At 37.7% G+C, this 27,755-nt stretch overlaps 2 protein-coding genes across 2 annotated transcripts; one reads left to right on the top strand and one right to left on the bottom strand.

Annotated features, from left to right (window-relative positions):
• LOC124506405 (olfactory receptor 51L1-like) lies at window positions 1–3,889 on the bottom strand. The gene is made up of 2 exons (XM_047072468.1): window positions 3,879–3,889; window positions 1–964 (listed from the first exon to the last, which is right to left on the bottom strand). The coding sequence occupies exons 1-2, from the start codon at window positions 3,887–3,889 to the stop codon at window positions 1–3; spliced, it is 975 nt and encodes a 324-aa protein (XP_046928424.1).
• Window positions 3,890–22,305: 18,416 nt separating this feature from the next.
• LOC124505943 (olfactory receptor 51L1-like) lies at window positions 22,306–26,338 on the top strand. The gene is made up of 2 exons (XM_047071989.1): window positions 22,306–22,316; window positions 25,375–26,338. Exons 1-2 carry the CDS (start codon window positions 22,306–22,308, stop codon window positions 26,336–26,338), a joined length of 975 nt encoding a protein of 324 aa, XP_046927945.1.
• Window positions 26,339–27,755: the final 1,417 nt, after the last annotated feature.

Below are 27,755 nucleotides of genomic sequence, written 5' to 3'. Positions count from 1 at the left end.
CTACATCATAGTAGAACTGATTTTTGTGTGGAGAAGTAGGTAGAGGACTCCTTGACGGATCTGTTTGGTCTTCACACTATAGATGATTGGATTGAGCACAGGTGGAACCAATAAGTAGATGTGAGCCATGAAGATATGGATCAGTGGGGAGGAGTGTTTGGCAAAACGGTGGACAATAGATAACCCAATCATAGGCACATATAGGATGAGTACAGCACAGATGTGAGATGCACACGTGTTGAGAGCCTTAAGCCGCCCTTCACGTGATGCAATTTTTAATATAGAGTGAAGAATGTACACATAAGACACAAAAATACCCAGAGAGTCCATTCCCCACAGCACACTGATTAGAACCAACCCATATATAACATTAAACTTGGTGTCAGCACAGGCAAGGCGGATCATGTCCTGGTGCAGACAATATGAATGAGAAAGGATGTGAGAGTGGCAGAAAGGAAAGAAGGCCAGCCGAGCCAGAAGTGGAATCATGGCACAGGCACTCCTAAGCAGGGCTGCAATTCCAATTTTCATGATAAGTCTTGGGGTGAGAATGGTAGCATATCGTAGAGGGTGGCAGATAGCCACGTAGCGGTCAAAGGCCATGGCCAAGAGCACAGATGATTCCGTGAAGGAGAAAGTGTGAATGAAAAACATTTGGACCACACAGGTACTGAACTGGATTTCCCTGGAAATGGACCACAACACCCTCAACAGTGATATCATGGTGGGCATGGACATGCCCATGTCGGTGAGGGAAAGCATGGCCAGAAAGTAGTACATGGGCTGATGGAGCCTGGGGTCTGTCCGAACAATATGCAGGATGGTGCAGTTACCCATGATTCCAACAAGGTACAGGAGACAGAATGGAATGGATATCCAGTGGTGGAATTCCTCATAGCCAGGGATACCTGAGAGATAGAATGTGGAGGACAGGGTATTACTGGAGTTTAAGGTTGTCATAGAGCTCGCTGTTAAACCACAATCCATTTTCAGGATCGTTCCAGTGAGGAAGGCAATGATAAGATCAGCATCTGAGTCAGGAAAAGAAAACAAAACAAAACAATGAAACTTCAGTACTTTCCTATAAGCACTCTTGAATTCATCCCCAAATTTGTGCTTTTTCTTTCTACATTTCACTCCTGAGTATTGTTTGTTAGGTAAAATATCTTCTTTATAACCACAAGGAGATTCCCTCCTGACTCTCAGATGCAGACTCCTTGACATTCTCTCAAAATATGGACAATCTTCTCCTAAAGACACAACCCAGACCAGTCCACACACAATCTGATCCAGATTACATTCTTCATTTTATAATTTTCCTCTAGAATTTTCTTGCCAGGCACTACCGATATTTTTTTTGTAGAAGTGTTTATTTCTCTTTCTTTCTTTCCTTTCTTTTCTTTCTTTCTTTCTTTCTTTCTTTCTTTCTTTCTTTCTTTCTTTCTTTCTTTCTTAGAGAGAGACAGGGAAGGGAGGAGCACAGAGACACAGGGAGAGACAGAATCCAAAGCAAGCTCCTTGCTGTCAGTCCAGAACCCAACACGGGGCTTGATCCCAAGCACCCGAAGATCATGACCTCAGCCTAAATCAAGATTTGGATGTTTAACTGACTGAGCCACTCAGGCATCCCAGGGCTACTGATCTTAACATTAGTTCTATTTTTTAATGATTCCTGCTGTGATTTACACACAATGTCTTTTTCTGCCTAAGCTTCCCAGCTTTTTCAATGATACTAGAACACCATATGTAGTTTCTTTACAGAATTCAGGCAAGTATGGGTCAGCAGCAATTATTACTATAAGCAGGTCTTACTAACATATCCACAGTTAAAACACATATAATTGAGGCCACATGCCTGATCTGGGATTAGCAATCCCAGGAACTAAACATGGCTTAAAATAGACTTAATTAAAACAATTTTGAATTTTAAAATTATAATAATGAACTATGTAACTTTTAAATGTAGTTTTCTTACTGTAATAAAATATATAATTTAAGCAAAGTATAGCTGCCTCTGACTCTGATTATAAAGATTCACAACCTTCTTTCTATTATGCTTCAGATCTGATCAGTCATTTAGAGAGTGGTACCTTGTACAAAAAAAAAAAAAAAAAGAAAGAAAGAAAAGAAAATAGAAAATAGATAGGGTTTGTGGAAAGATAAAGTGGAAACTCATGCTTCAAGGCAAAAACAACACAAATAACCAAAAAACTATAGTGCTCAGAAAAAGCTTCTGACCTTGATCCTAAATCTTTCCTACTAAGAACAAATGAGAAAATATATTTCCCCCAGCAGATTACAGTATTTACGTGCTCAGGAAAAACATCTCTGAAGTAAGAAAGAGGAGCCACCTCTCAAAATCCCCATCAAGTGCCCATCAAGTGCCAAGAATCCCTGCTCACCAAAATGCTGTTTTGAGAATTTACAATCCATGAGACAGATTGCTTCCCCTTGTCAATGAATAAACTGGTATCTTCCTGTCTTGTAAAGTCTACTGTGGCCCTTTGGGAACTTCAAATCCCCTTCAATCTTCTCTAGTTCCATGCAGATAAACCCTGATTGTAGCCGATATTTGGCTGGAGTGATAAATAATGATAATTTTCTAGGAAACAGAAGACCCATAATGTAGAAATCAAACAAGCAAGTTCCAGAGAAAAATTCAGCCTTTCTGACTAACTCATATAACAATTAAATAGTGTCCACGTATTGAATGACCTGGTGATTAAGGTCCTGCTATTTTCCTCAATCTGCCTGGCTTATTACCACCACCAATCCCTGCTTCTCTTGACTGGGGCTCGTCTGTATAAATGACATTGTCTGGCTCTAATGCTTGCTCGATTTTCAAGTTGAGCAAATGACTTATTTCCTTCTGTACCAAAGTAGCCTCATCTGTAAACTGAAGATAAAATCATTGACAGGATGGACTAAGATTAAAGGAGATATAGTAATCAGAATACTTAGCATAGATTCTTTATATATGGTGACCATAAAATAATGGTAATTTGATGAAGACAATATATGACAACAACAGTATTTCTTTGAAAAGTCACAGGAGGTAGGAAGCTATGAGGACATTCCGAAGTATCCTTCCAGAAAGGAAACACCCCAGAGTGGGCACCTCACAGAAGTGACCTAACCTGGTAACCTGAGGGGTGGGAATGATGCCAGTTTCATCTCCATCTCATCCAGTTGAAAATTCAGTGGAGCCATAATATAAATTACTTCATAACCTTTTTCTCCACCCCCAAAGTCTTTGGGTAATCATGATGGCCTTACTTCTATACTTTTCATTCTACTCAGTGTCAGCTGTGGAGAAAAAAAAAAAAAAAAGTCAGAGCCCAGGATGAAATGGGAAGTCTCTCCAAGAACAGGGATGAGGTCTTTGGGACTACAGGGAGCCTGGAATCTGAGCAGCCATGTTACTGCTCTCAAGTTGCCACAACATATAATCACTACATTCCATATATTCACTAGTGTTTGCTCTGCGTGTTTTTCCACAGCTCCTTATATGCTGGCCTTGGTTCAATTTTTGTCCAATTCCTCTTGTTTCTGATCCTATATTTCAAATTCATTCACATGGTCTTGTGATGTTTTCTACCATTTCCTAGAGGAGGAGGATTGAGTTTAAGGATTGAATTTAAGATGTCAAACATCAGAAGAAGTGTAATTTGGTTTTAGACCTCTGAGTCATATTAATGTCACCTTAAAAATCACTGATACTTGGGACTGGAAGGGACCTTCTTGAAGGTTATCTAGTACATCCTAATAGAATTCTGGAATCCCTATTCTGTCATATCAGAAAAAAAAAATAATCCTTCTGTATAAGCATCACATCCCACCCATGGACACAAAGACCACCTACCATAAAGATCTAGGGCATCCTGGGCATGTCCAGCCTGAAAAGCCTGAGTCTGGCTTGAATTCTATAGGAATGAGCATGAACAATGAAGGTATTTTAGTGAAAATTATATCCTCTGATGAACTGAGACTGTCTCTCTTCTCCAACAGTGTTCTGGTCCTCCTTCCCACACTCTGGGTGTCCACCTTCCTCTCTTTCGTCTCTCAAGTGCCCCCCTGTAATTTCCTCTTACCTTCCACTTTTATTTCCCCCAGGACTCACTCATGTACTTGGGAGAAAAGTTCCACTTGTCATCAGAGACCATTCTAATTCTCAGAGGAAGAAGGATCAGTTCATAAGTCTCCTCCAGTCCTTTGAGATAGGAGGCCCCAGGATAAATGCAGGGCAGTGTGTGTAACCCTGTCAGTGCCACCACTTCAGTCTGTGTTTCTCTGGCTACAGCAGGATTGAGAGTTTGGGAATACAAGGGCAAGAGGGCTATTGAGAGTCTCAAATACTATTGCATCTATATCTAGAAAAAATGAGGTAGCACAACATGAGATGAGATACTAGTTTGTACCCGAGATATGATGGGGCAGTAAGGATTTGTGGATATGGTGCAGCCAGTGAGAGGGACTTCTTAAGGACTTAAACTGAGGAGGGACAGTCTATACCCTAAGAGCTGGAAGTGATCTACTTCAGTTCTATTATTATACACTGGATAAAAATGAGATTCAGTTATGATCTGCTTCCCTCAAAATCATACAACAGTGGATATATGGGAAATCTCTGTTCCTTCCATTCAATTTTGCTATGAACCTAAAACTGCTATAAAATATAAAATCTATTTTCAAAACCTCATGATGTGCCATAAAACCAATGTAATCACTCAGATCTGATTGACCAGTGTGGTACTTTGTTCACTGTGCCCTGGAGCTCTTCCTGATGAAACAGATTAATATGTTTGATAGGATTAAAAATAGAGGCCTTTACTCAACCTTTAAAACTCTATTTTTGGTAACAATATTGTTTTCTACATGTCTATTCGTGATTGAGCAGTACAGCAGCCTGGCATGTGCACTAACGAATGATTAGAAATCTCTAACTGGGGTGGGAGTTCCAATTGTAATGTCAGCCCTGTTTAGTATAGGAACTACGTTTGAAAATGTGGTCTACAGTTAATTTTTCCAAGTCCGGTTTTGATCTTGGCAATATTGGTCTAATTATAACTCCTAACAACTTTATCATAGGTTCACTCAACTCAGATTTGTCTGTTGCACATTTGTCATGACTCACTAATCTCTAGACATTGCTGTATTTAATACTTTCAGTTGAGAACTGTTTTTTTCAGGAACTGATGACCTCAATATAAATAATAGTTTTCCTAAAGAAAATGCACTCAATTACTAAAGAAATTCACCATCCACTGATAGTCTATGGAAATGAGACTCTTTATACTTTAACAGTAGAAAAATCCTCACAGTTCCATCTTCGAACATCTTCTTATGGAATTACCAAACAAATGATCTGAGCCTACTGCCTTCACTGATACTCAATGCCTCATTCTTCTCCTTTTACTTTAATTTCTTTTTATTAAAATTTTTATGTTTATTTATTTTCAGAGAGAGACAGCATGAGTGGGGGAGGGGCAGTGAGAAAGGGAGAGGGAAAGACTCCCAAGCAGGCTCTGCACTGTCAGAACAGAGCCCAATATGGGGCTTGAACCCACAAAGCCATGAGATCATGACCTGAGCCAAAACCAGGAGTCAGATGCTTAACCTACTGAGCCACCCAGGCGCCCTACTTTAATTCCCTTAATATTAATTTAAATCACACTTCATGGATTTTCCTATAAAGCAAATAAGTAATAACATACATTTTAAAACTTCTGATGATTTACATAAGCCAAAATGAGGGAACTTTAGCCTATGGAGAAACTACAATGCATATAAATGTTTAGGTAGGAGTTATTTCTGTCATAAGACACAGCACCATATATTATTTCTGAGTTACTCTGCCTCAGCAAGGGCTACACCTGAACAAATACATAGAACAAATACATAGAAGGTATCTTTAGGGACAGACAAGTGCAAGAGTATTTTGTTTTGTTATTGTAAGGCCCTGAGGTGATCTCTGTGAATATCTCCTTATTTATCAATAGAGAAGCTTTGCTAAATTTTACTAACACATTTCCACATATATTTACATTCATGTATATGTATCTATATGGAATTTTCAATATGACCTTTGGGTGGATGCTAAATGAGGGAAAATATCTGAGTACCAATATCCAGAGTTAAATGTATGAAAATCCAAAAATCTTCCATTTGGAAGATCGTGATACCACCTGAAAGCTGAAGAATGTGCATGAGTTTTAGGATTGGGGTACTTAGTAAGAAATAGTGTAGTTGTAAGACAATAAATAGAGTGAGACATGATGTGAGAGAAGGTTTTTGCTACAGAATAGATTTCCTCCACCTTCTTTTCTTTTTCTCTTTCTTTCTTTCTTTCTTTCTTTCTTTCTTTCTTTCTTTAAGATTTTAGTCTTAATAGTTCAGGGACATACCAAGTTACAGGGTCGGGCTTTGAGATTGAAAAGCCAGAATTTTTGATGATGTGCTACTTGCTGTGGAATGAACAGAAGGAGGTTCGTTGGCACCAACATGAAGGTCATTCCGTGTGACAACAAGGTGAGCCCGATGCCAGTGTGCCGGGAAACCGACAGCTCCTTGCGTTGCTCCGGACTCTCCACTTAGGACACAATTTGTACTCACTCTGGACCTCAGCAGGCAAGACCTGCAACAATGTGGTTACAACCTGTATGGTGAGCTTCCTTCACTTCCTTCTACATATCCAGTTAGTCAAACAACTTTATGGCTTTCTCTCCATTCAGCTCCCTCTCTAAGCAGTCAGATTCATCCAAACTTCCCCTCAAGACCTTTCCTCCACTCCGCACACTTCTGGATTGGCCCCCCCTCCCCCCACCCCATGCTCTGATTGGCTGACTATACTTGTCTCATTTCCTAAGATTTTAGAACAATATTGGGGCACCTGGATGGCTCAGTTTGTTGAGCATCTGACTTTGGCTCAGGTCATGACCTCCCGGTTCATGAGTTCGAGCCCCGTTAGGGCTCTGCGTTGACAGCTCAGAGCCTGAAGCCTAGTTCGGATTCTGTGTCTACCTCTCTCTCTGCTCCTCCCCTGCTCATGCTCTGTCTCTGTCCCTCTCTCAAAAAATAAATAAAGATTTTTTTATGTATATAAAAAGATCATAGAACAACATTTTGAAAGTCATACTGGTCCCACTGGTCCCATAATAAACAGCCTCGCCGCCGCCCCCCTCCCACATGCGTTCTTTTTTTTTTTAATTTTTATTTATTATTTAAAAAATTTTTTTTCAGATGCTGAACAGTATTTTATTTATGCTGCCAAAAATGCTAGACCTTACAAATCAGTCCTCATTTTTGTCTTCAAATTAAAAAAAAGGCAAGAAGATAACCAATTTTTAATAGTATGTTATATATTACCATGTTAATACACTCTATTCAGTACTCAAAGTACTGAAGAATATGGATTTATTTATTTATTTATTTATTTATTTATTTATTTATTTCTGATATAATTTATTGTCAAATTGGCTAACATACAGTGTGTAAAGTGTGCTCTTGGTTTTTGGGGTAGATTCCCATGGTTCATTGCTTACATACAACATCCAGTGCTTATCCCAACAAGTTCCCTCCTCAATACCCATCACCCATTTTCCCTTCTCCCCCACCGCCCCATCAACCGTCAGATTATTCTCTGTACTTAAGAGTCTTTTATGGTTTGCCTCCCTCCCTCTCTCTTTGTAACTATTTTTTCCCCTTCCCTTCCCCCATGGTCTGTCTTCTGTTAAGTTTCTCAAGTTCCATATGAGTGAAAACATACCATATCTGTCTTTGACTGACTTATTTCACTCAGCATAATACTTTCCAGTTCCATCCACATTGCTGTAAATGGCATGATTTCATTCTTTCTCATTGCCAAGTAGTATTCCATTGTATATACAAACCACATCTTCTTTATCCATTCATCAGTTGACTTGGGTTCTTTCCATAATATGGCTATTGTTGAAAGTGCTGCTATAAACATTGGGGTACATGTACCCCTATGAATCAGCACTCTTGTGTCCTTTGGATGAATTCCTACTAGTGCATTGCTGGGTCGTAGGGTAGTTCTATTTTTAATTTTTTGAGGCACCTCCACACTCTTTTCCAGAGAGGCTGTACCAGTTTGTATTCCTACCAACAGTGCCAGAGGATTCCCCTTTCTCCACAACCTGACTAGCATCTGTTGTTTCCTGAGTTGTTCATTTTAGCCATACTGACCAGTGTGAGGTGGTATCTCAGTGTGGTTTTGATTTGTATTTTCCTGATACTGAGTGACATTGAGCATCATTTCATGTGTCTGTTGGCCATGTGGATGTCTTCTTTGGAAAAGTGTCTATTCATGTCTACTGCCCATTTCTTCAGTGGATTATTTGTTTTTTCGGGTGTTGACTTTGGCAAGTTCTTTATAGATTTTGGATACTAACCCTTTATCCAATATGTCATTTGCAAATATATTTTCCCATTCCATGGTTGCTTTTTGGTTTTGGTGACATTTAGTTTTGTTGATATTTTGAAAGTCATACTGGTCCCATAATAAACAGCCTTATCCCCCCTCCCATACACACATGCTTTATTCTTTTTATTTTTATTTATTTTTAATTTTTAATGTTTAGTTTTGAGAGAGAGATTGACAGAGTGTGAGCAAGGGAGGGGAGGGGCAGAGAGAAGGGGAGACACAGAATGTGAAGCAGGCTCTAGGTCTTTTGCTCTACCCACATATATACATTGGGGGAGTTCTCAGGACCCAAGATCTCAGCCACCAACCAATGTCAGATTCTTGACTTCACTGGAGAAAGAATTCAAATACGAGTTAGAATAAAGTATAAGCATAAGATTTATTACAATGCAAAAGTACACACTCCCAAAGCGGAAGTGCGGGAAAACTCAGAAAATCCAAGTGATGCCAAGTGGATGTTGGGCTCTGATGCATATGGGAGGTTATCATTTGGGGACTAAATATTCCCATGGGGTTCTGGGAATAGCAGGGGATATCTAGGAACTCTACATAGTATTACGCATGCTCTATGGTCGGTACTATGCAGAGGCAAATTTTGCTCTTGCGGATACTCCATATGTGGCCAGGACCTACTAGGAGTCTTCTGGCATTCCCAGTGGAGGCGTCATTCTCAGTCATTTAGTGCAGAACTGGCTTTTTGTGTGCATGCGTGCTGCAGTTAAGTCTACTTGCTGTCAAGAAACCACAGAGCTGTCACAGGTTGGCTTAATCACCACAAACTGTCAGATGTCATACTCAGTTCCCTATTTTTTTTTTTTGTTACTCTTGCAAATATCCAGCGCTTCCCTAGTCTGCCTGCCTCACCACTATTATAGACACCTGAAGATTATGGAGTCTTGTGATCAGGAAAAATAACCCTTAATTCATGGTCCATTGAAGAAAAGATTGGAATACGTACAACAAACTGGGCATCGATATTGAGTTACAGTGATGACACGTGTGTTTCCACTTACGCTGTTGAAGTTTCATATCCAAAATTTCTGCTTACTGTGATCATTTGTACTTCAAGGTCCTAGGGATGGATATTCTCTTTTGAACATTTAAACAGATGAATATGTGGGTATATAGTTGATCCTTGAACAGCATGGGGGTCAGGGGCTCTGAGCCCTGTGCTGTCAAAAATTTGCCTATTATGTTTGATTCTTCAAAAATTTAACTGCTAATAACCTACTGTTAGCTCTACTGATAACATAAATTGATTAACACATATTTTATATGTTATATTTATTATATGCTATATTCTTGCAGTAAAGTAAGCTAGAGAAAATAAAATGATTTTGTGTTTTTTTAATAAAGTTTATTTATTTTGAGAGAGAGAGAGAGAGCATGCACAAGCAGGGGAGAGGCGGAGAAAGAAAGAGTGAGAATCCCAAGCAAGCTCCACACTGTCAGTACAGAGCCTTACATGGGGCTTGATCTCATGAACAGTGAGATAATGATGTGAGCTGAAATCAAGAGTTGGCCGCTTATCAAACTGAGCCACCCAGGAACCCCAAGAAAATAAATGTTAAAATAATCATAAGAAAGAGAAAATACATATATAATACTGTACTGTATTTGTTTAAAAAATCCATGTATAAATGGGCTCATGCCATTCTAACCCATGTTGTCCAAAGGTCAATTGTATAATATATGCACATTTGTAGTGAGAATTATATAAACCCAGAAAACAATTTAAAAGAATACATACCCAAATTAGGAGTCTTAAATGTAGGATGGATGGAAAAAAAGTATGGGAAAGGTATAATGTAGTTGTATCTCTGTGGTTTGATTTTTTTTTTTTAACAGAGCCAATGTACTCAGTATACTTGTGTTACTTGTGTAGCTTAAGGGAGGCAAATAAATAATGCAGTTACAATTGTATTCATCAGAAAAAATATAAACCAAGAAATTATAAAGAAGATGCGGCCTCCCATGTCTTGTAAAACATTAAATTTTTCTATCCTCTTAAAATTCCTTTTCTATATCTCTCTGCATAGAGAACTGGTCATTTACTTGGTTGATGAAGGTAACAACTCTGTGTATTTGTTCATAGTGGTATTTCTTCACACATACATGCCCTCAGTAACTTGGTTAGAATTGGAGATTCTGCTCACATATCAGTTCCTGTGAGAGTATAATTCTAGGAACTTTGAACCACCATCGACATCTGTCCTCATTCCATATGGCACATGAACTTGTCTTTTATTTCTTGCCATTTTATATTTTATATTTTTGTATGCCTTTCTCCTTTAACATTTTTCCTTAGCAGAGGCCATATCTTTCTATATTTGCCATAATTTCAATGAATGAAAAAAAAGAGAAGCAAAAAGAAAGCAAGGGAGTGTTATTATTTTTCTGTCCAATAATGTCAGTATAAATTTAAGACAACCAGTGAATTGTCATAAGTTTATTAGATTCCACACCAATCCCCAAATACTGTTGTACATTCATAGTTTACTGATTATAATATTGAATCTTTCAGACATAACCAGGGATCAGTCTCCAACAAAAGCAAATTCTGTCAACATTTTGCTACTTATTTAACTACACGTTGGAGAAAAAAGGGAATAGAGGAAAGAAACTTCACATCTTATTTCCATGAAGAATAAGATAAATGGCCTATAATGTATTCTGGCTAAATCTTACATACTCTATCTATCTCTTTACAATAAATAAATAAATAAATAAATAAATAAATAAATAAATAAATCAAAGAGATAAACAAATATGTATTGAGCATATATGAGGGTTATGTTCGTTGTATTGTAGGCATTATCCCATTTGATACTTTTTTTGAGTTTTGATTTTATATTTTAATTTAATTCCACTATAGTTAATATATAATGTTATATTTGTTTCAGGTGTACAATACAATGATTCAAAAATTTTATACATTAGTCAGTGCTCATTGTGATAAGTATACTCTTAATTCTCTTCACCTATTTTTCCCACCCCCACCCACCTTCTCTCTGGTAACCACCAATTGTTCTCTATAGTTGAGAGTCTGTTTCTTGGTTTGCCTCTCTATATCCTTTTTTTTTTTCCCTTTGTCCATTTGTTTTGTTTCTTAAATTCCACATATGAGTGAAATAATATGCTACTTTTCTTTTCTAACTGTGTTATTTCACGTAGCATCATGCCCTCCAGATCCATCCATGTTGTTGCAAATGTCAAGATATCATTCCTTTTTATGGCTGAATAATATTCCATTATATTAGTGGATATATGTATATATATCACATTTTCTTTATCCATTAATCTATCGATGGACATGTAGGCTTCTTCCATAATTTGGCTATTCTAAATAATGCTTCAATAAACCTAGGGTGCATATATCTTTTTGAATTAGTGTTTTTCATATTATTTGTATAAATTCCCAGTAGTGAAATTACTAGATCATATTGTAATTATATGTTTAATTTTTTGAGGAAATCTCCATACTGTTTCTCATATCCAATTTAATTCTTAAGGAATTTTATTGATATGTAATCATACCATAACACAGTTAAGAAAACTAGCTAAGAATGTTCAGTTCATTTGCCTAAAAACTATTCTAGTATGAATTCATTGCACTGGAATTTGAACCCAAGTAAAATTACAAATTTTTAATCTTTAACATTGTAAACTGAGGAGTCATATAGTTACATATTTTTAAGTTAAACTATTAGTTAAGTTTTGGAGGAGTCAACTTAAAAGATGAGCATGTCACAGGATTTTGTTAATGTAAAATGACATAATGAATTTAATACTGTTTTAATCTGCATGAACCATTATTCAGATATCATCTATTTCTAAAATTTGCTCAGAATATGGGACCGATGCATCTACTCTCCTACCCATCACTCCATCGGCCTTCCTCTGATGGACTGAATTAAACAGAGATGCCCATGCATAAATTCAATTTCAAGGGAGTTGCAATCTAGTCCCAAAATAGAGTGGAGATTCTGTTGCTTGTAAAACAGAAGCAGTTGTATAATTTTAGTATCCACAGAGCCTTTTGTTCTACTAAAGGCTTTTCAGTTGAAACTTGTCCACTCCTCTGTGTATCTAAGCTCAGCCAGCTATCAGAGATACAGTCAGAGTTTCCTTGAATTTCTCCACCTGAGTCTTTCTTGGGCAGTCTCTGTTCCTGTGGAAATCCCCACTGTCTCATCCTGAGCTACATTCATCCCTTATGCCCATGGGTCCCTACTCCTTATGTGGCATTAGTGGCTGTGGTTCTCTCAGGCTTCCAGGAACCATCTATAGCCAGGAAAAACTAAAAGCTTATTTTGTCTCAGATATATAAATTGGTAACTCCTATGCCACTTAGGAAGCACCAACTCCAATTTGAGCACTCCATGAGCAAGAAAGCAAGGCACTGAAAGTTAATTAAGTAATGGGAAAATGCAAGTGGCTATAGACTTGAGTAAGTCTGTTATGGGAGAGGAGGGCTAAGGTTGGAGGAAAAACAATGACCAATTTGTCAATGGAAAAAGGGAAAGAAAATGTGGGTTAAAGAAAAGAGATTGTGGGTGGTTGGACATAAGGATTTGGTTGAGGTGAAAAAAAATGAATTTTGTGGGAAAAAATACATAATGTGGTACAGTACTATGAGAAGAGATACATTGAAGTATTTTAGATAAGTGGAAAGAGACTATTTGAATAGAATTATGAGGAGACTTGGATTATTATACAAACAGAGAAAGAAAGAATGCCGGTAATGTGGTGAACAATGGGAACAATAATGTTTTGAGGCTGGAAATAGTAAAACTCTCTGAGAGGTACTCTGGGGGATTTGAGCAAAAGGTAAAGAGGAAAGGGAGTAGGGGCAAAATCACATGTAGAAATCCATCTTCCTTTCCCCACACACTGGAAAGAAGGATCTTATGGGTAATGGCAATGGCTTTCCTTTCATCCTGAGATCAGTAGGCGGCAGATAACACATTTTAAACACAGGAATGATTTACCTTGCTGATGTCTTTAAGAATTTACTGCTATAAGGAAAATTCATTTGAGGGAATGGCTCAAAAAAGAAAAGAATTAGATGAGTTAAATGGCTAATAAAATAGTTTAGAAGAGAAATCATAGTAGTGATAAAAAGCAGAAGTGAATTAGTTAAATATTCTGGACATAGGAACAAGAGCACATGTTAGTGGGTTAGGTTGAAGTGAGAAGATTTGAATAATCAAGGAAAATGCCTAGTTTTTATATTTGATCAGCTATGCAGCATGAGTTACATTTACTAAAATGGAAATATTAAGGCAATTATCAAGAATTCTTTCTTGGCCATGTGATCTTTGTTGTGCCTTTTAGACATACAAGCAGAGATATTCAGTGGACTGTTTCATACATCCTCACTCTTGTCGGAGATTCTTAGAGCTCTTCCCACTTCACTCCCTTCTCTGCCCAGCAAAACCTTTTCCTTTCACGACCTGCCTCCCTCAGTTTTGTTCTAGACCTACCTTTTTGGTAAAATTGTAAAGAAAAGTGAGAAAACAACACCTGCCCAGGTAAAATTTGGGGGCATTTGCAGGAGAGCACAAGGGAATTACATAAGGAAGCTGGGAAAACATGCTTTGCAGTCTGAGTAGGAAGGGCCATTTATGAATTAGATCCATCACTCTAATTCCTAGTTGTGACTAAGGGTCATCACAGTACAGAATCGGGCTACTTTCTGAAATAGGGTTAACATGTTTCAGTAGAAGTTACAGAAGGTTTAGAAGCAGGGGCTTAGATTCTACTTCTAATGATTCTTTTGTTTGCTCAGTAATATTTCTGAACCCAGGCTACTCATATATAACATGGCCTCTGTTGATCTCATATAGATATTTAGTAGTTCAAATATGATAATAAATGTGTAAATAATTTTAAAGAGTCTAAAATGCTCTTAGATATTGGGATATGATTATAACTCATGAATAAACTTAAGGAATTAGATAATGATAACTTTTTTTCTTCTTTAACTATGTAAAGATCTCCATTATAGGCAAATTTCTCTTATGAAAGAATCATTGCATTATGAGGAATAAGGCATAGATGGTTAACTGATGAGGGCTTTAGTAACAAACATAAGATGTTGTGTGTTTGTTGTGATAGAAAGAAGGCATGGCAGCAAAAGTACAGATGAGTAAAATACTGAGCTAGAGAAGCGTCTGAAGGAACTGAATTTATTTTAACATTGCTTTGGTATTAGGGACTGCTCACTGTAGTAGGCTGGACTTGGATGTTGACCAAGCTAGTCACAAGGCTGCAGCAACCAGACAGGTGATGCAACCACTATTCTGGGAAATTACCATCTACATCTGTGTGCCTTTAGGCAAACCATTTAAGTCTCTAAGCCTCAGTCTACTTACCTATAACATGCTTCTCTTTTGATGTCATTGGAGATATTTTATGGTACAAATATGATAATTATTTATGTAAATGATAATTAAAATGTAAAAATTCAAATTGAAAGAGGACTGTGGTAAGCATTTTCAAACATTGTTTAATTACCTGTAAAATATTGTGACATAAAGTTAAGTCACTTTGTAACTGAAATACACTAAAACTGAATGAGCAAAGAAGCAAAAATAAGAAAACTAGGAGAATGGCACCAGATATTTGCAATTATAATGAGCCACTGGATCAAAGTCTGAGGATGTGGGGGGTACTAACTTCATTAGTTAGGATCATGAGAATGTGATTGCTGATATTTTTCTTGTATCTGTTAAAGATGGCCCAATGCCATGTCTACAGACAGGAGGATTAGAAAAAGAATTGAGTTCCAGTGACACCAAAAGGGAGGCTTCAGGATCAACAAGGCTGATGTAGCTCACAAATCAATTACATCGATCAAAAAAAATGATAACAATTCACTTAAGTAAAACTCTGGTCTGATAGCAGTATACGTACACATAAATGAACGTTGGGTGGAGAATGTGAAATGGAAACCAAACTCCAAACACCCATATTGAATAAGTGAGGTAAGTGCTATTTATCCTTGGATGTTTGTGGGCTTCTGGTTCCCATTTAAACCAGTTTGAGGGCTCATTTATTTCCCTTTCAAATTGGTAACCATACTCACATGTGCAATGTTTTTCAGGTATCCATTATATCCTATGATATGATTTGATTAGTCTTCTAGGTTTTTCCATTGGAAAATGGATTTTTTATGATGTATTTATTACCTAAACTTTTTACAATGTTCCTTCTTTTTTAAAAAAAGATGTTTATTTACTTTTGAGAGAGAGAGAACATGCACAAGCAGGGGAGGGGCAGAGAGAGAGGGGAAGACACAGAATCTGAGGCAAGCTCCAGGCTCTGAGCTGTCAACACATAGCCCAACACAGGGCTTGAACTCACCAACTGTGAGATCATGACCTAAGCCGAAGTCTGATGCTTAATGGACTGAGCCACCCAGGCGCCCCTTCCAATGTTCCTTCTCTATAAAGTGTCCTTGTCTGAGGAAAATTAATGCTTGACATGGAGAGATCAGAGTATTGGAAAATATCCATACTTAATAACATACACAAAAATAAATGGCAAGTAAATGATGAATCTACAAGTAAATAAAAACAAACCAATCAAAATATTAGTAGAAAAGATAGGACAATACATTATAAATTTAGAGGAGGGAAGAATATCCTGTGAATGACTCAAAATCCAGAATTAGTAGAATAAAATATTGACAGAAAAAAACATAATGACCATAAACCATTTAAAAGACCAAAAAGTAATATATTAAAAGAGGGTGGTGACTTTGGGTAATTTTTCAAAACCATTTTTCTTTTTTTTTTTTTAATTTTTTTTTTCAACGTTTGTTTATTTTTGGGACAGAGAGAGACAGAGCATGAACGGGGGAGGGGCAGAGAGAGAGGGAGACACAGAATCGGAAACAGGCTCCAGGCTCTGAGCCATCAGCCCAGAGCCTGACGCGGGGCTCGAACTCCCGGACCGCGAGATCGTTACCTGGCTGAAGTCGGACGCTTAACCGACTGCGCCACCCAGGCGCCCCTCAAAACCATTTTTCAAACTGTGTAGATAATGTGTCTACAAAACAATAAGAGAAAAGAAAAAAAACTAAGGTAGAAATATGAGTTGTCTTCTCCATACTGTGTGTTTTTCTTCCTTCTAGGAACCCACATTTTTGTGGTAGGAAAGTGGCTACTTGGGACAGACTCATGACAGGCTCTACCTCCAGTATGGAACAGTCTATTTCATTCCACCTCACTGGGATTCCTGGCTCCAAGAATGTTAATCATTTTATTTCCATCCCCTTTCATGTGTGCTACTTGATTGGAATAGTGGGCAACTGTACAATCCTTCACACCATCCACATAGACAAGAGTCTCCACAAGCCCATGTACTACTTCCTGGCCATTCTGTCCCTTACTGACATGGGCCTGTCTATCTCTACCCTGCCCACAGTATTAATAAATATTCTAGTACTAAAAAATCTTGATACTAGGAAGATTGAGGTAAATGCTTGTGTATCCCAGATGTATTTTATTCATACTTTTTCCCTAATGGAGTCAGCTGTGCTTCTAGCCATGGTTTTTGACCGCTATGTTGCCATTTGTGATCCTTTGAGGTATTCCAGCAAACTCACTCCACAGCACACTGTGTACATAGGGGTCTTCATTATAATCAGATGTTCTGTTGTCCTCCCTGTTATTCTTGTTTGTATTCCCACGCTTTCCTTCTGTCACTCGAATGTTCTCTCTCTTTCTGCTTGCATCAAGATGTCATCCAGTTGGCCTGTGATGACATCTCATTCAACATTTTATGTTTGTTTGTTGTTGGATTTTATTGGGGTGTAGATTCTCTAGGAATCTTGTTATCTTATGCATTCATCCTCTATTCTGTGCTAGGCATTGCATCCTAGGGAGGGAAGCTCAAAGCTTTCAATACATGTGCTTCCCACATTTGTGCTGTATTTATTCTATATGTGCCCATGATCGGGCTATCCTTAGTGCATTGCTTTGCAAAACACTCCTCCCCCTTTTTCCACATGAACATTGCCAATATTTACCTCTTAGTTCCGACAGTACTTAACTCAGTCATTTATAGCATCAAGACAAAGCAGATTCGCCAAGGTTTCCTAAGGGTACTATCACGCAAAAGGGTTGGGCTTGCTCACACTTAAATGGGATAAGATTGTCTATTATTTTGACCTTTGCATCCATTTTCTGCATTCTAAAGATAACTTGTTTAGAATTTCTTGAGCACATTTGGTGCATAATAAGTACATGATAGTTAATAAATTCTACATGTCTCTGCAGAAGAATGAAACTGGACCACTTTCTTACACCACTCACAAAAATAAATTCAAAGTGAATGAAAGACCTAAATGTGAGAGAGGAAACCATAAAAATCCTATAGGAGAAAACAGGCATCAACTCCTTTGACTTTGCCGCAGCAACTTCTTATTAGACATGTCTCTGGAGGTAAGGAAAATAAAAGCAAAAATGAACTATGGGGACCTCATCAAGATAAAAAGCTTCTTCAGAGGGAAGGAAACAAATAAACAAAACTAAAGGCAACTTGCAGAATGGGAGAAGATATTTGCAAATGACATATTAGATAAAGGGTTAGTACCCCAAATCCACAAAGAACTTATCAAACTCAGTACCCAAGAAACAAAAATCCAGTGAAAAAATGGACAAAAGACATGAGCAAACACTTTTCCAAAGAAGACATCCAGATGGCTAACAGACACATGAAAAGATGCTCAACGTCACTCATCATCAGGGAAATACAAATCAAAACCACAATGAAATACAATCTCACACCTGTCAGAATTGCTAAAATTAACAACTCAGGAAACAACAAATTTTGGCAAGAATGAGGAGAAAGGGGAACACTTTTGCACAGTTGCTGGGAATGCATACTGGTGCAGTCACTCTGGAAAACAGTATGGAGGTTCCTCAAAAAATTAAAAATAGAATTATCCTATGACCCAGCAATTGCACTACTAGGTATTTATCCAAAGGATACAAAAATGCTGATTTGAAGGGGCACATGTGCCCCAATGTTTATAGTGGTGCTATCTACAATAGCCAAATTATGGAAAGAGCCTAAACGTCCATCAATTGATGAATGGATAAACATATGGTATATATATGCAATGGAATATCACTTGGCAATCAAAATGAATGGAATCTTGCCATTTGCAACACCATGGATGGAATTAGAGTATATTATGCTAAGTGAAATAAGTGAGGCAGAGAAAGACAAATATATGATTTCGCTCATATGTGGAATTTAAGAAACACAACAGATGAACATAAGGGAAGGGAAGGAAACATAAGATAAAAACAGAGAGGGAGGCAAACCATAAGAGACTCTTAAATACAGAGAACAAATTGAGGGTTGCTGGAGGGGAATTGGGGGGGGGGATAGACTAAATAGGTGATGGGCATTAAGAAGGGCACTTGTTGGGATGAGCACTGGGTGTTATATGTAAGTGATGAATCACTGGGTTCTACTCCTGAAACCAATACTACACTGTATGCTAACTAATTTGAATTTAAATGCATTAATTAAAAATGAAAATAAAAAATAAATTCTACATGTATCTATAAGAAAAATATTATAAGAGTTTCTATCATTACTTCCTAGCTTGAAAGCATCTCCAAATCCTGGTACAAGGAGATTTAGCAAGAGGAAATTCATTTCATTCAAAAAATATGGAGATACTTGATATTCAGGTTTCAAAAAATATGGAGATGTTTGATATCCAGGTTTGAGAAGTCCAATTTTTTCATATTAAAGCTAAGACTCACAGAAGTTAATATTCAAAGGTAACAGAGGTAATATGTAAAAGAGTGGGCAATGGTAACCAGGTATATTTTCTTTCCATTGATGCAAAATAGACCTTATTCTCCAGATTTTGAGCTAAATCATAATAAAATAGATGCTTCAATTTAGGTATAGAATAAATAAGAAGTTTGCATTTCTTTGTTTCCTTTACTTCCATTGGAATGAATGTCAGAAAAAGCTTGGGCAATGAATTAATTGAGATAGTTTTCACAAGACCAATCTACACTTCACACTTAAAGGGCTGTATACCTATGATGAAATAGGATAAAAAGTATATCAAAATCCCTTTGTTAAGTGTACATACCTAGTAAGGAAAATGTCTTCAGAACTTTATATAAACTAGAGTAAGAGAGATGCCAAAAACTTCCCAAGACTCTTGCTGTCCCATCTAATTCCCTAAGAAATAAGAGGAAACACATTTTTAATACTGAAGCTTAAAGGTGTACACTCCAATTGGAGAATAGAATGTATCTGAGGCAATTAGCATGTCAGTTCAAAGAAAATCTAAACTAATGTTTGTACAAATACTATTTTAAATCATTCCCCCCCAAACTCCCTTTGGTTAAATAATGGGAAGCTGAAAAACATAAATAAACACCTTTTATCCTTTTATACAATATTATGGCTAGGATTCCCTGAAAAGAAGAAAAAATATAAAAACAATAAATGAAAAAATTAAAAACTTTGTCAAACCATAGTTTAAAATTTTTTTATTTAAGGAATAAAATTATTTCAAGTAACAATGAAAAAAATAACAACAGATTGTAGTTTCCAATGATTTTAAAAGCAAAAAATCTGTGAAAAATGCACTTTAAAGATGAAATGAGATGTGAAAGCAGATTTTGTAGCAAAGGCACAGATGAATGCTAGAGAAAACAGAATGCTAGAGAATAAATATATACATGCAGTTAAGGTCGATACATGACAAAGACCTTATTTTTTACATTCTGACCATGTGGTCTTATTTCCCACAACAAAAGTCTAAGCTCCAGTGCAATTCCCTTCTACTCTGCGAAGATGATTCCCATCTACTCTGCTCTATGTACATTGCCACTTGAAGAATTGATTCAACTTTTCTTTGTGAAAGAGGCCTCTTTTCTTCTTCTTCCCTAGTCTCATTCACTCTTCTTATCTTTTCTCAGTGCCAGCTTTTTCTAACTGAAGTATCTAAGAAAACTAAGCATGCAATAATTTATCCGAAGTTTTCTCTTACCCACTTAAGTAGCTGGCTTCTCTAAGTTGACCCTCAATTTTGAAAAAACAAAACAAAACAAAACATTTTGTCCCTTTTAATAAAAAAAATGGACATTATGTTTCTTGTAAGAAAACAATGAAGAAAAAATTTACACATATAAAAACTTTGGTATGTAATAAACTCCCAGAGAGTGGTAGTGAAGGTGATCAACACAGAGATGGAGAGTAACAGAAATGTATACGAGGTAGACATGACTCCTTTGTATTAATTAAGTTTTTCTTGGAAACAGATGCCACCCTCAAACTGGGTAATTTCAAGAATTTGATAAAGAGGTCAGGAGTCATTAAAAATATATAGGCAATATTTAGGAAAATGAAGAAAATTTGTATTTATATTTGTATCTCTATCTGTATATATATTTATTTTATAGTATTCCAGATGAGATGTTTGCTACCATCACTAGTCCTGAAGTGGCAAAGGAAAAAGAGTTTACCTGAACTCAGGAAAGGCATCGCGTGGAGAAGGACACCTGATATACACTTGTCCTTTCTGTAGAGAGATACAGCCATCATGAAGTGTTGATAGGAACCCAGGGGAGTAAATATCTAAACTGTATGTTCTTCTGTATTCCTGTTTCCAGCTCCCATCACTGACCAAGTCATATGAGAACCCAGATAGTGAAAGGACCCTTTGAGGCAATCCACTATGGTCAAAACACAGAGCAGGGAAGATCTGGGAAATAGACAAAACATGCCCTTCTCACAGAAACCACTTTGACTTTCATATTTATATCCACTCTCAGGCTTGTGATTTAGGTAGTGCTTGAATATGAATATCTGCCCATCACATTCTTCCCATCATAGTGAATCATTCAAAATTGAACTTATGACCAGTATTGTCAAAGATGTGGGCAGTGGAAAATAAAATTGTGTTCTTATTTCCTTCCATTGTATACCTGAGTAATATATAGACCATATGGCAAAGGAGTATGGATACATTGACTATTGAAAATCTTTTAATTTGGGATCCTTGATTGTATCAAATTTATATGATATCAAAGTGATTTCAATTAATATCAAATAAATTAAGTATAAAGAGAATTGTGAAACATCCATCCAGTGAACACAGTAAGTTCATATCATTTGTCTGGCAATCCATGGAGAAGACATTTGAAGATGGAATTGTGAGGGTTTGCAACTGTTAATATATAAATAATGTCTTATTTCCATAGACTATCAGTGGATGGTGAATTTCTTTAGTAATCGAGTATATTTTCTTTAGGAAAACTATTATTTATATTGAGGTCATCAATTCCTGAAAAATTCCTGTTGTGCTACCTCATTTCTTCTAGACATTGATGCAATAGTATTTGAGACTCTCAATAGCCCTCTTGCCCCTGCATTCCCAAACTCTCAATCCTGCTGCAGCTGGAGTGGTGGAGAAAAACAAACTAAAATGGTGGCACTGACAGGGTTACATATACTGTTTTGCATTTTTTGTAGGGCTTTATATCTTGAAGGACTGGAGGAGACTTATGAACTGATCCTTCTTCCTCTGAGAATTAGAATGGTCTCTGATGACAAGTGGAACTTTTCTCCCAAGTACATGAGTGAGTCCTGGGGGAAATAAAAGTGGAAGGTAAGAGGAAATTACAGGGGGGCACTTGAGAGACGAAAGAGAGGAAGGTGGACACCCAGAGTGTGGGAAGGAGGACCAGAACACTGTTGGAGAAGAGAGACATTCTCAGTTCATCAGAGGATATAATTTTCACTAAAATACCTTCATTGTTCATGTTTATTCCTATAGCATTCAAGCCAGACTCAGGCTTTGCAGGCTGGACATGCCCAGGATGCCCTAGATTTTTATGGTAGGTGGTCTCTGTGTCCATGGGTGGGATATGATGCTTATACTGGGTGAAGGATTATTTTTCTGGTGTAACATAATAGGGATTCCAGAATGGGATTAGGATTGTACCAGATAACCTTCAAGGTCTCTTCCAATCCCAAGTATCAGTGGTTTTTAATATGACATTAATTATGACTCAGATGTCTATGGGTACCTGGGTGGCTCAGTCGGTTGTGTGTCCAACTCTTAATTTCGGTTCAGGTTAGTTTTTTTTTTTTTTTCATGGTTCCTGAGATCAAGCACTATTCTGACTATGTTCTGACAGCACAGAGCCTGCTTGGGATTCTCTATCTTCTCTCTCTCTCTCTCCTGCTCCCCTGCTTGCACTTTCTCTCTCAAAAAATTAAATAAACACTTAAAATAAGAAAAAAATATTAATTAGAGTCTAAACCCCAAATTGTAGCTCTTTCTGGGTTTTTAGTTTATAATCTGACTCCTCAAAATCCATCCTCCTTCTATGGGAAGTGGTAGAAGACATCACAAGACCATGTGAATGAATTTGAAATATAGGATCAGAAACAAGAGGAATTGGACAAAAATTGAACCAAGGCCAGCATATAAGGAGCTGTGGAAAAACACGCAGAGCAAACACTAGTGAATATATGGAATGTAGTGATTATATGTTGTGGCAACTTGAGAGCAGTAACATGGCTGCTCAGATTCCAGGCTCCCTGTAGTCCCAAAGACCTCATCCCTGTTCTTGGAGAGACTTCCCATTTCATCCTGGGCTCTGACTTTTTTTTTTTTTTTTCTCCACAGCTGACACTGAGTAGAATGAAAAGTATAGAAGTAAGGCCATCATGATTACCCAAAGACTTTGGGGGTGGAGAAAAAGGTTATGAAGTAATTTATATTATGGCTCCACTGAATTTTCAACTGGATGAGATGGAGATGAAACTGGCATCATTCCCACCCCTCAGGTTACCAGGTTAGGTCACTTCTGTGAGGTGCCCACTCTGGGGTGTTTCCTTTCTGGAAGGATACTTCGGAATGTCCTCATAGCTTCCTACCTCCTGTGACTTTTCAAAGAAATACTGTTGTTGTCATATATTGTCTTCATCAAATTACCATTATTTTATGGTCACCATATATAAAGAATCTATGCTAAGTATTCTGATTACTATATCTCCTTTAATCTTAGTCCATCCTGTCAATGATTTTATCTTCAGTTTACAGATGAGGCTACTTTGGTACAGAAGGAAATAAGTCATTTGCTCAACTTGAAAATCGAGCAAGCATTAGAGCCAGACAATGTCATTTATACAGACGAGCCCCAGTCAAGAGAAGCAGGGATTGGTGGTGGTAATAAGCCAGGCAGATTGAGGAAAATAGCAGGACCTTAATCACCAGGTCATTCAATACGTGGACACTATTTAATTGTTATATGAGTTAGTCAGAAAGGCTGAATTTTTCTCTGGAACTTGCTTGTTTGATTTCTACATTATGGGTCTTCTGTTTCCTAGAAAATTATCATTATTTATCACTCCAGCCAAATATCGGCTACAATCAGGGTTTATCTGCATGGAACTAGAGAAGATTGAAGGGGATTTGAAGTTCCCAAAGGGCCACAGTAGACTTTACAAGACAGGAAGATACCAGTTTATTCATTGACAAGGGGAAGCAATCTGTCTCATGGATTGTAAATTCTCAAAACAGCATTTTGGTGAGCAGGGATTCTTGGCACTTGATGGGCACTTGATGGGGATTTTGAGAGGTGGCTCCTCTTTCTTACTTCAGAGATGTTTTTCCTGAGCACGTAAATACTGTAATCTGCTGGGGGAAATATATTTTCTCATTTGTTCTTAGTAGGAAAGATTTAGGATCAAGGTCAGAAGCTTTTTCTGAGCACTATAGTTTTTTGGTTATTTGTGTTGTTTTTGCCTTGAAGCATGAGTTTCCACTTTATCTTTCCACAAACCCTATCTATTTTCTATTTTCTTTTCTTTCTTTCTTTTTTTTTTTTTTGTACAAGGTACCACTCTCTAAATGACTGATCAGATCTGAAGCATAATAGAAAGAAGGTTGTGCGTCTTTAAAATCAGAGTCAGAGGTTGAGGCACCTGGGTGGCTCAGTTGGTTGAGCATCCGACTTCGACTCAGGTCATGATCTCGTGGTTCGTGAGTTCGAGCCCTGCATTGGGCTCTTTGCTGACAGCTCAGACCCTGGAGCCTGCTTCAGATTCTGTCTCCCTCTTCCTCTGCCCTTCCCTGCTGGTGCTCTGTCTCTCAATAATAAATAAACGTTAAAAAAATTTTTTTTTAAATTAAAAATCAGAGTCAGAAGCAGTTATACTTTGCTTATATATTTTATTACAATAAGAACATTGTATGTAAAATTACATAGTCCATTATTACAATTTTTAAAATTAAAAATCATTTTAATTAAGTCAGTTTAACCCATGTTTAGTTCTTGGGAATCTAGTCTGAGACAAGGCCTGTGGCCTCAATTATATAACTGCAGTTATGTTAGTAAGACCTGCTTATGGTAATAAATACTGTTGACCCATACTTGCCTGAATTCTGTAAAGACATCTCGCATGATATTCTACTATTATTGAAAAAGCTCTGAAGCTTAGGCAGAAAAAGGCATTGTGTGTAAATCATAGCAGGAGTCATTAAAAAAAGATTAATATTAACATCAATAGCTCTTGCCAAGAAAATTCTGGAAGAAAAATATAAAATGAAAGATGTCATCCTGAACAGGTTGTGTGCGTGCTGCTGTAGGTAGTCTTTAGAAGATTGTCTGTATTTTAAGAGAATGTCAACGAGTCTGCATCTGAGAGGCAGGAGGGAAAGAGTTGTTATACAGTATATATTTTACTTAATCAACATTACTCAGCAATGAAATGAAGAAAGCAAAATGTAGGGGTGAATTTAAGAGTGCTTACAGGAAAACGCTGCAGTTTTATTTGTTTTGTTTTGTTTTCCTGACTCAGATGCTGATCTTATCATTGCCCTCCCCACTGGAGTGTGATCCTGAAAGTGGATTGTGGTTAAAAGTGAGCTCTATGGCAACCTTTAACTCCAGTAATACCCTGTCCTCCACATTCTATCTCTCAGGTATCCCTGGCTATGAGGAATTCCACCACTGGATATCCATTCCATTCTGTCTCCTGTACCTTGTTGGAATCATGGGTAACTGCACCATCCTGCATATTGTTCGGACAGACCCCAGGCTCCATCAGCCCATGTACTACTTTCTGGCCATGCTTTCCCTCACCGACATGGGCATGTCCATGCCCACCATGATATCACTGTTGAGGGTGTTGTGGTCCATTTCCAGGGAAATCCAGTTCAGTACCTGTGTGGTCCAAATGTTTTTCATTCACACTTTCTCCTTCACGGAATCATCTGTGCTCTTGGCCATGGCCTTTGACCGCTACGTGGCTATCTGCCACCCTCTACGATATGCTACCATTCTCACCCCAAGACTTATCATGAAAATTGGAATTGCAGCCCTGCTGAGGAGTGCCTGTGCCATGATTCCACTTCTGGCTCGGCTGGCCTTCTTTCCTTTCTGCCACTCTCACATCCTTTCTCATTCATATTGTCTGCACCAGGACATGATCCGCCTTGCCTGTGCTGACACCCTGTTTAATGTTATATATGGGTTGCTTCTTGTCGTTGTGCTGTGGGGAATGGACTCTCTGGGTATTTTTGTGTCTTATGTGTACATTCTTCACTCTATATTAAAAATTGCATCACGTGAAGGGCGGCTTAAGGCTCTCAACACGTGTGCGTCCCACATCTGTGTTGTACTCATTTTATATGTGCCTATGATGGGGCTATCTATTGTCCATCGTTTTGCCAAACACTCCTCCCCACTGATCCATATCTTCATGGCTCACATCTACTTATTGGTTCCACCTGTGCTCAATCCAATCATCTATAGTGTGAAGACCAAACAGATCCGCCAAGGAGTCCTCTACCTACTTCTCCGCACAAAAACCAGTTCTACTATGTCTTAAGGCATGATCTTAGACATTGATGGCATCAATCTAAATGATGTAAACATATACTTGTTTGTCCACATTAGGTATGCTGGCATCACAGTTGTGAACAAAAGAGAAAGAGGAGATATAGAATCCACAGAGTATCAGGAGAAGTGCTTAAAGGAGAGAGCTGGGGTCCTTGGGACTATACAACTTAACATGTGCTTCATAAATTACCTTTAAATATCAGTATATGTAGGTGTTGAGTGTTTTAGAAATCATTTCCATCTATTCCCTTCCATTTCTAATCCCAACCCTCCATGAGCACTTACCCATTAAGTTTTCATTAAATATATTAAAACCAGGGGTGCCTGTGTGGCTCAGTCGGTTAAGCTTCTGACTGTTGTTTTAGGCTCAGGTCATGATCTTCAGTTTGTGAGATTGAGCCCCATGTTGCACTCTGCGCTGGCAGCATGGAGCCTTCTATGTTTTCTCTCTCTCTCTCTCTCTCTCCCTCTATCTCTGCTCCTCCTCTGCTCTCTCTCCCTTTCTCTCACAGAAAATAAATAAATAAATAAATAAATAAATAAATAAATAAAACTCATGTTTCTTTGCTTCTTGATACTCTGTAGTTGTTTGGAAATCTTATATTGCCCTTCTTGTTATAACAATGTGTTTGTATATCTGCTATTCTTTCCTTCTTCAAGATGGAAAATATTTTATCTTGATATAAGAGCATATTAGGGTTCAAAGCAGAACTTATCAATCCTTATTGTGAATCAGCATCATATTTGAAAGTTTATAAACATGTCTGCCCTACTAAGAAATTTAGTTTGCTCAGGAATAGAAAAGGCCAACTGCATATTTTTTTATTCTCTTAATTTTTAGAAATAATTTTAATTTTATAAAAATTTGAGACTCAGTAATTTTTGAAATACCCCAGATACCATGATATGATGTCAATGATTATAATCCATTGAGTAAAATGTATCTTTTTTTTTTTTATTTTTTTTTTATTTTTGGGACAGAGAGAGACAGAGCATGAACGGGGGAGGGGCAGAGAGAGAGGGAGACAGAATTGGAAACAGGCTCCAGGCTCCGAGCCATCAGCCCAGAGCCCGACGCGGGGCTCGAACTCACGGAGCGCGAGATCGTGACCTGGCTGAAGTCGGACGCTCAACCGACTGCGCCACCCAGGCACCCCTAAAATGTATCTTAATAATAATTTAGGACATACTATTTCTTTAAGTGTAAAAAAGTACTGGGGTGCCTGGGTGGCTCAGTCGGTTGAGTGTCTGACTTCAGCTCAGGTCATGATCTCAAGGTCTGTGGGTTCGAGCCCCACATCCAGCTCTGTGCTGACAGAGCCTGCTTCAAATTTTGTGTCTTTCTCTCTGCCCCTCTCCTACTCACTCTCTCTCTTTCTCTTTCTCTTTCTCTCTCAAAAATAATG

The sequence above is a fragment of the Lynx rufus genome, unplaced genomic scaffold (genome assembly GCF_022079265.1).
Source record: "Lynx rufus isolate CCGP_SWC_20201006 ecotype Redwood Valley unplaced genomic scaffold, mLynRuf1.p SCAF_9, whole genome shotgun sequence".
Taxonomy (NCBI): domain Eukaryota; kingdom Metazoa; phylum Chordata; class Mammalia; order Carnivora; family Felidae; genus Lynx; species Lynx rufus.
This window is presented reverse-complemented; position numbering and strand designations above follow the sequence as displayed.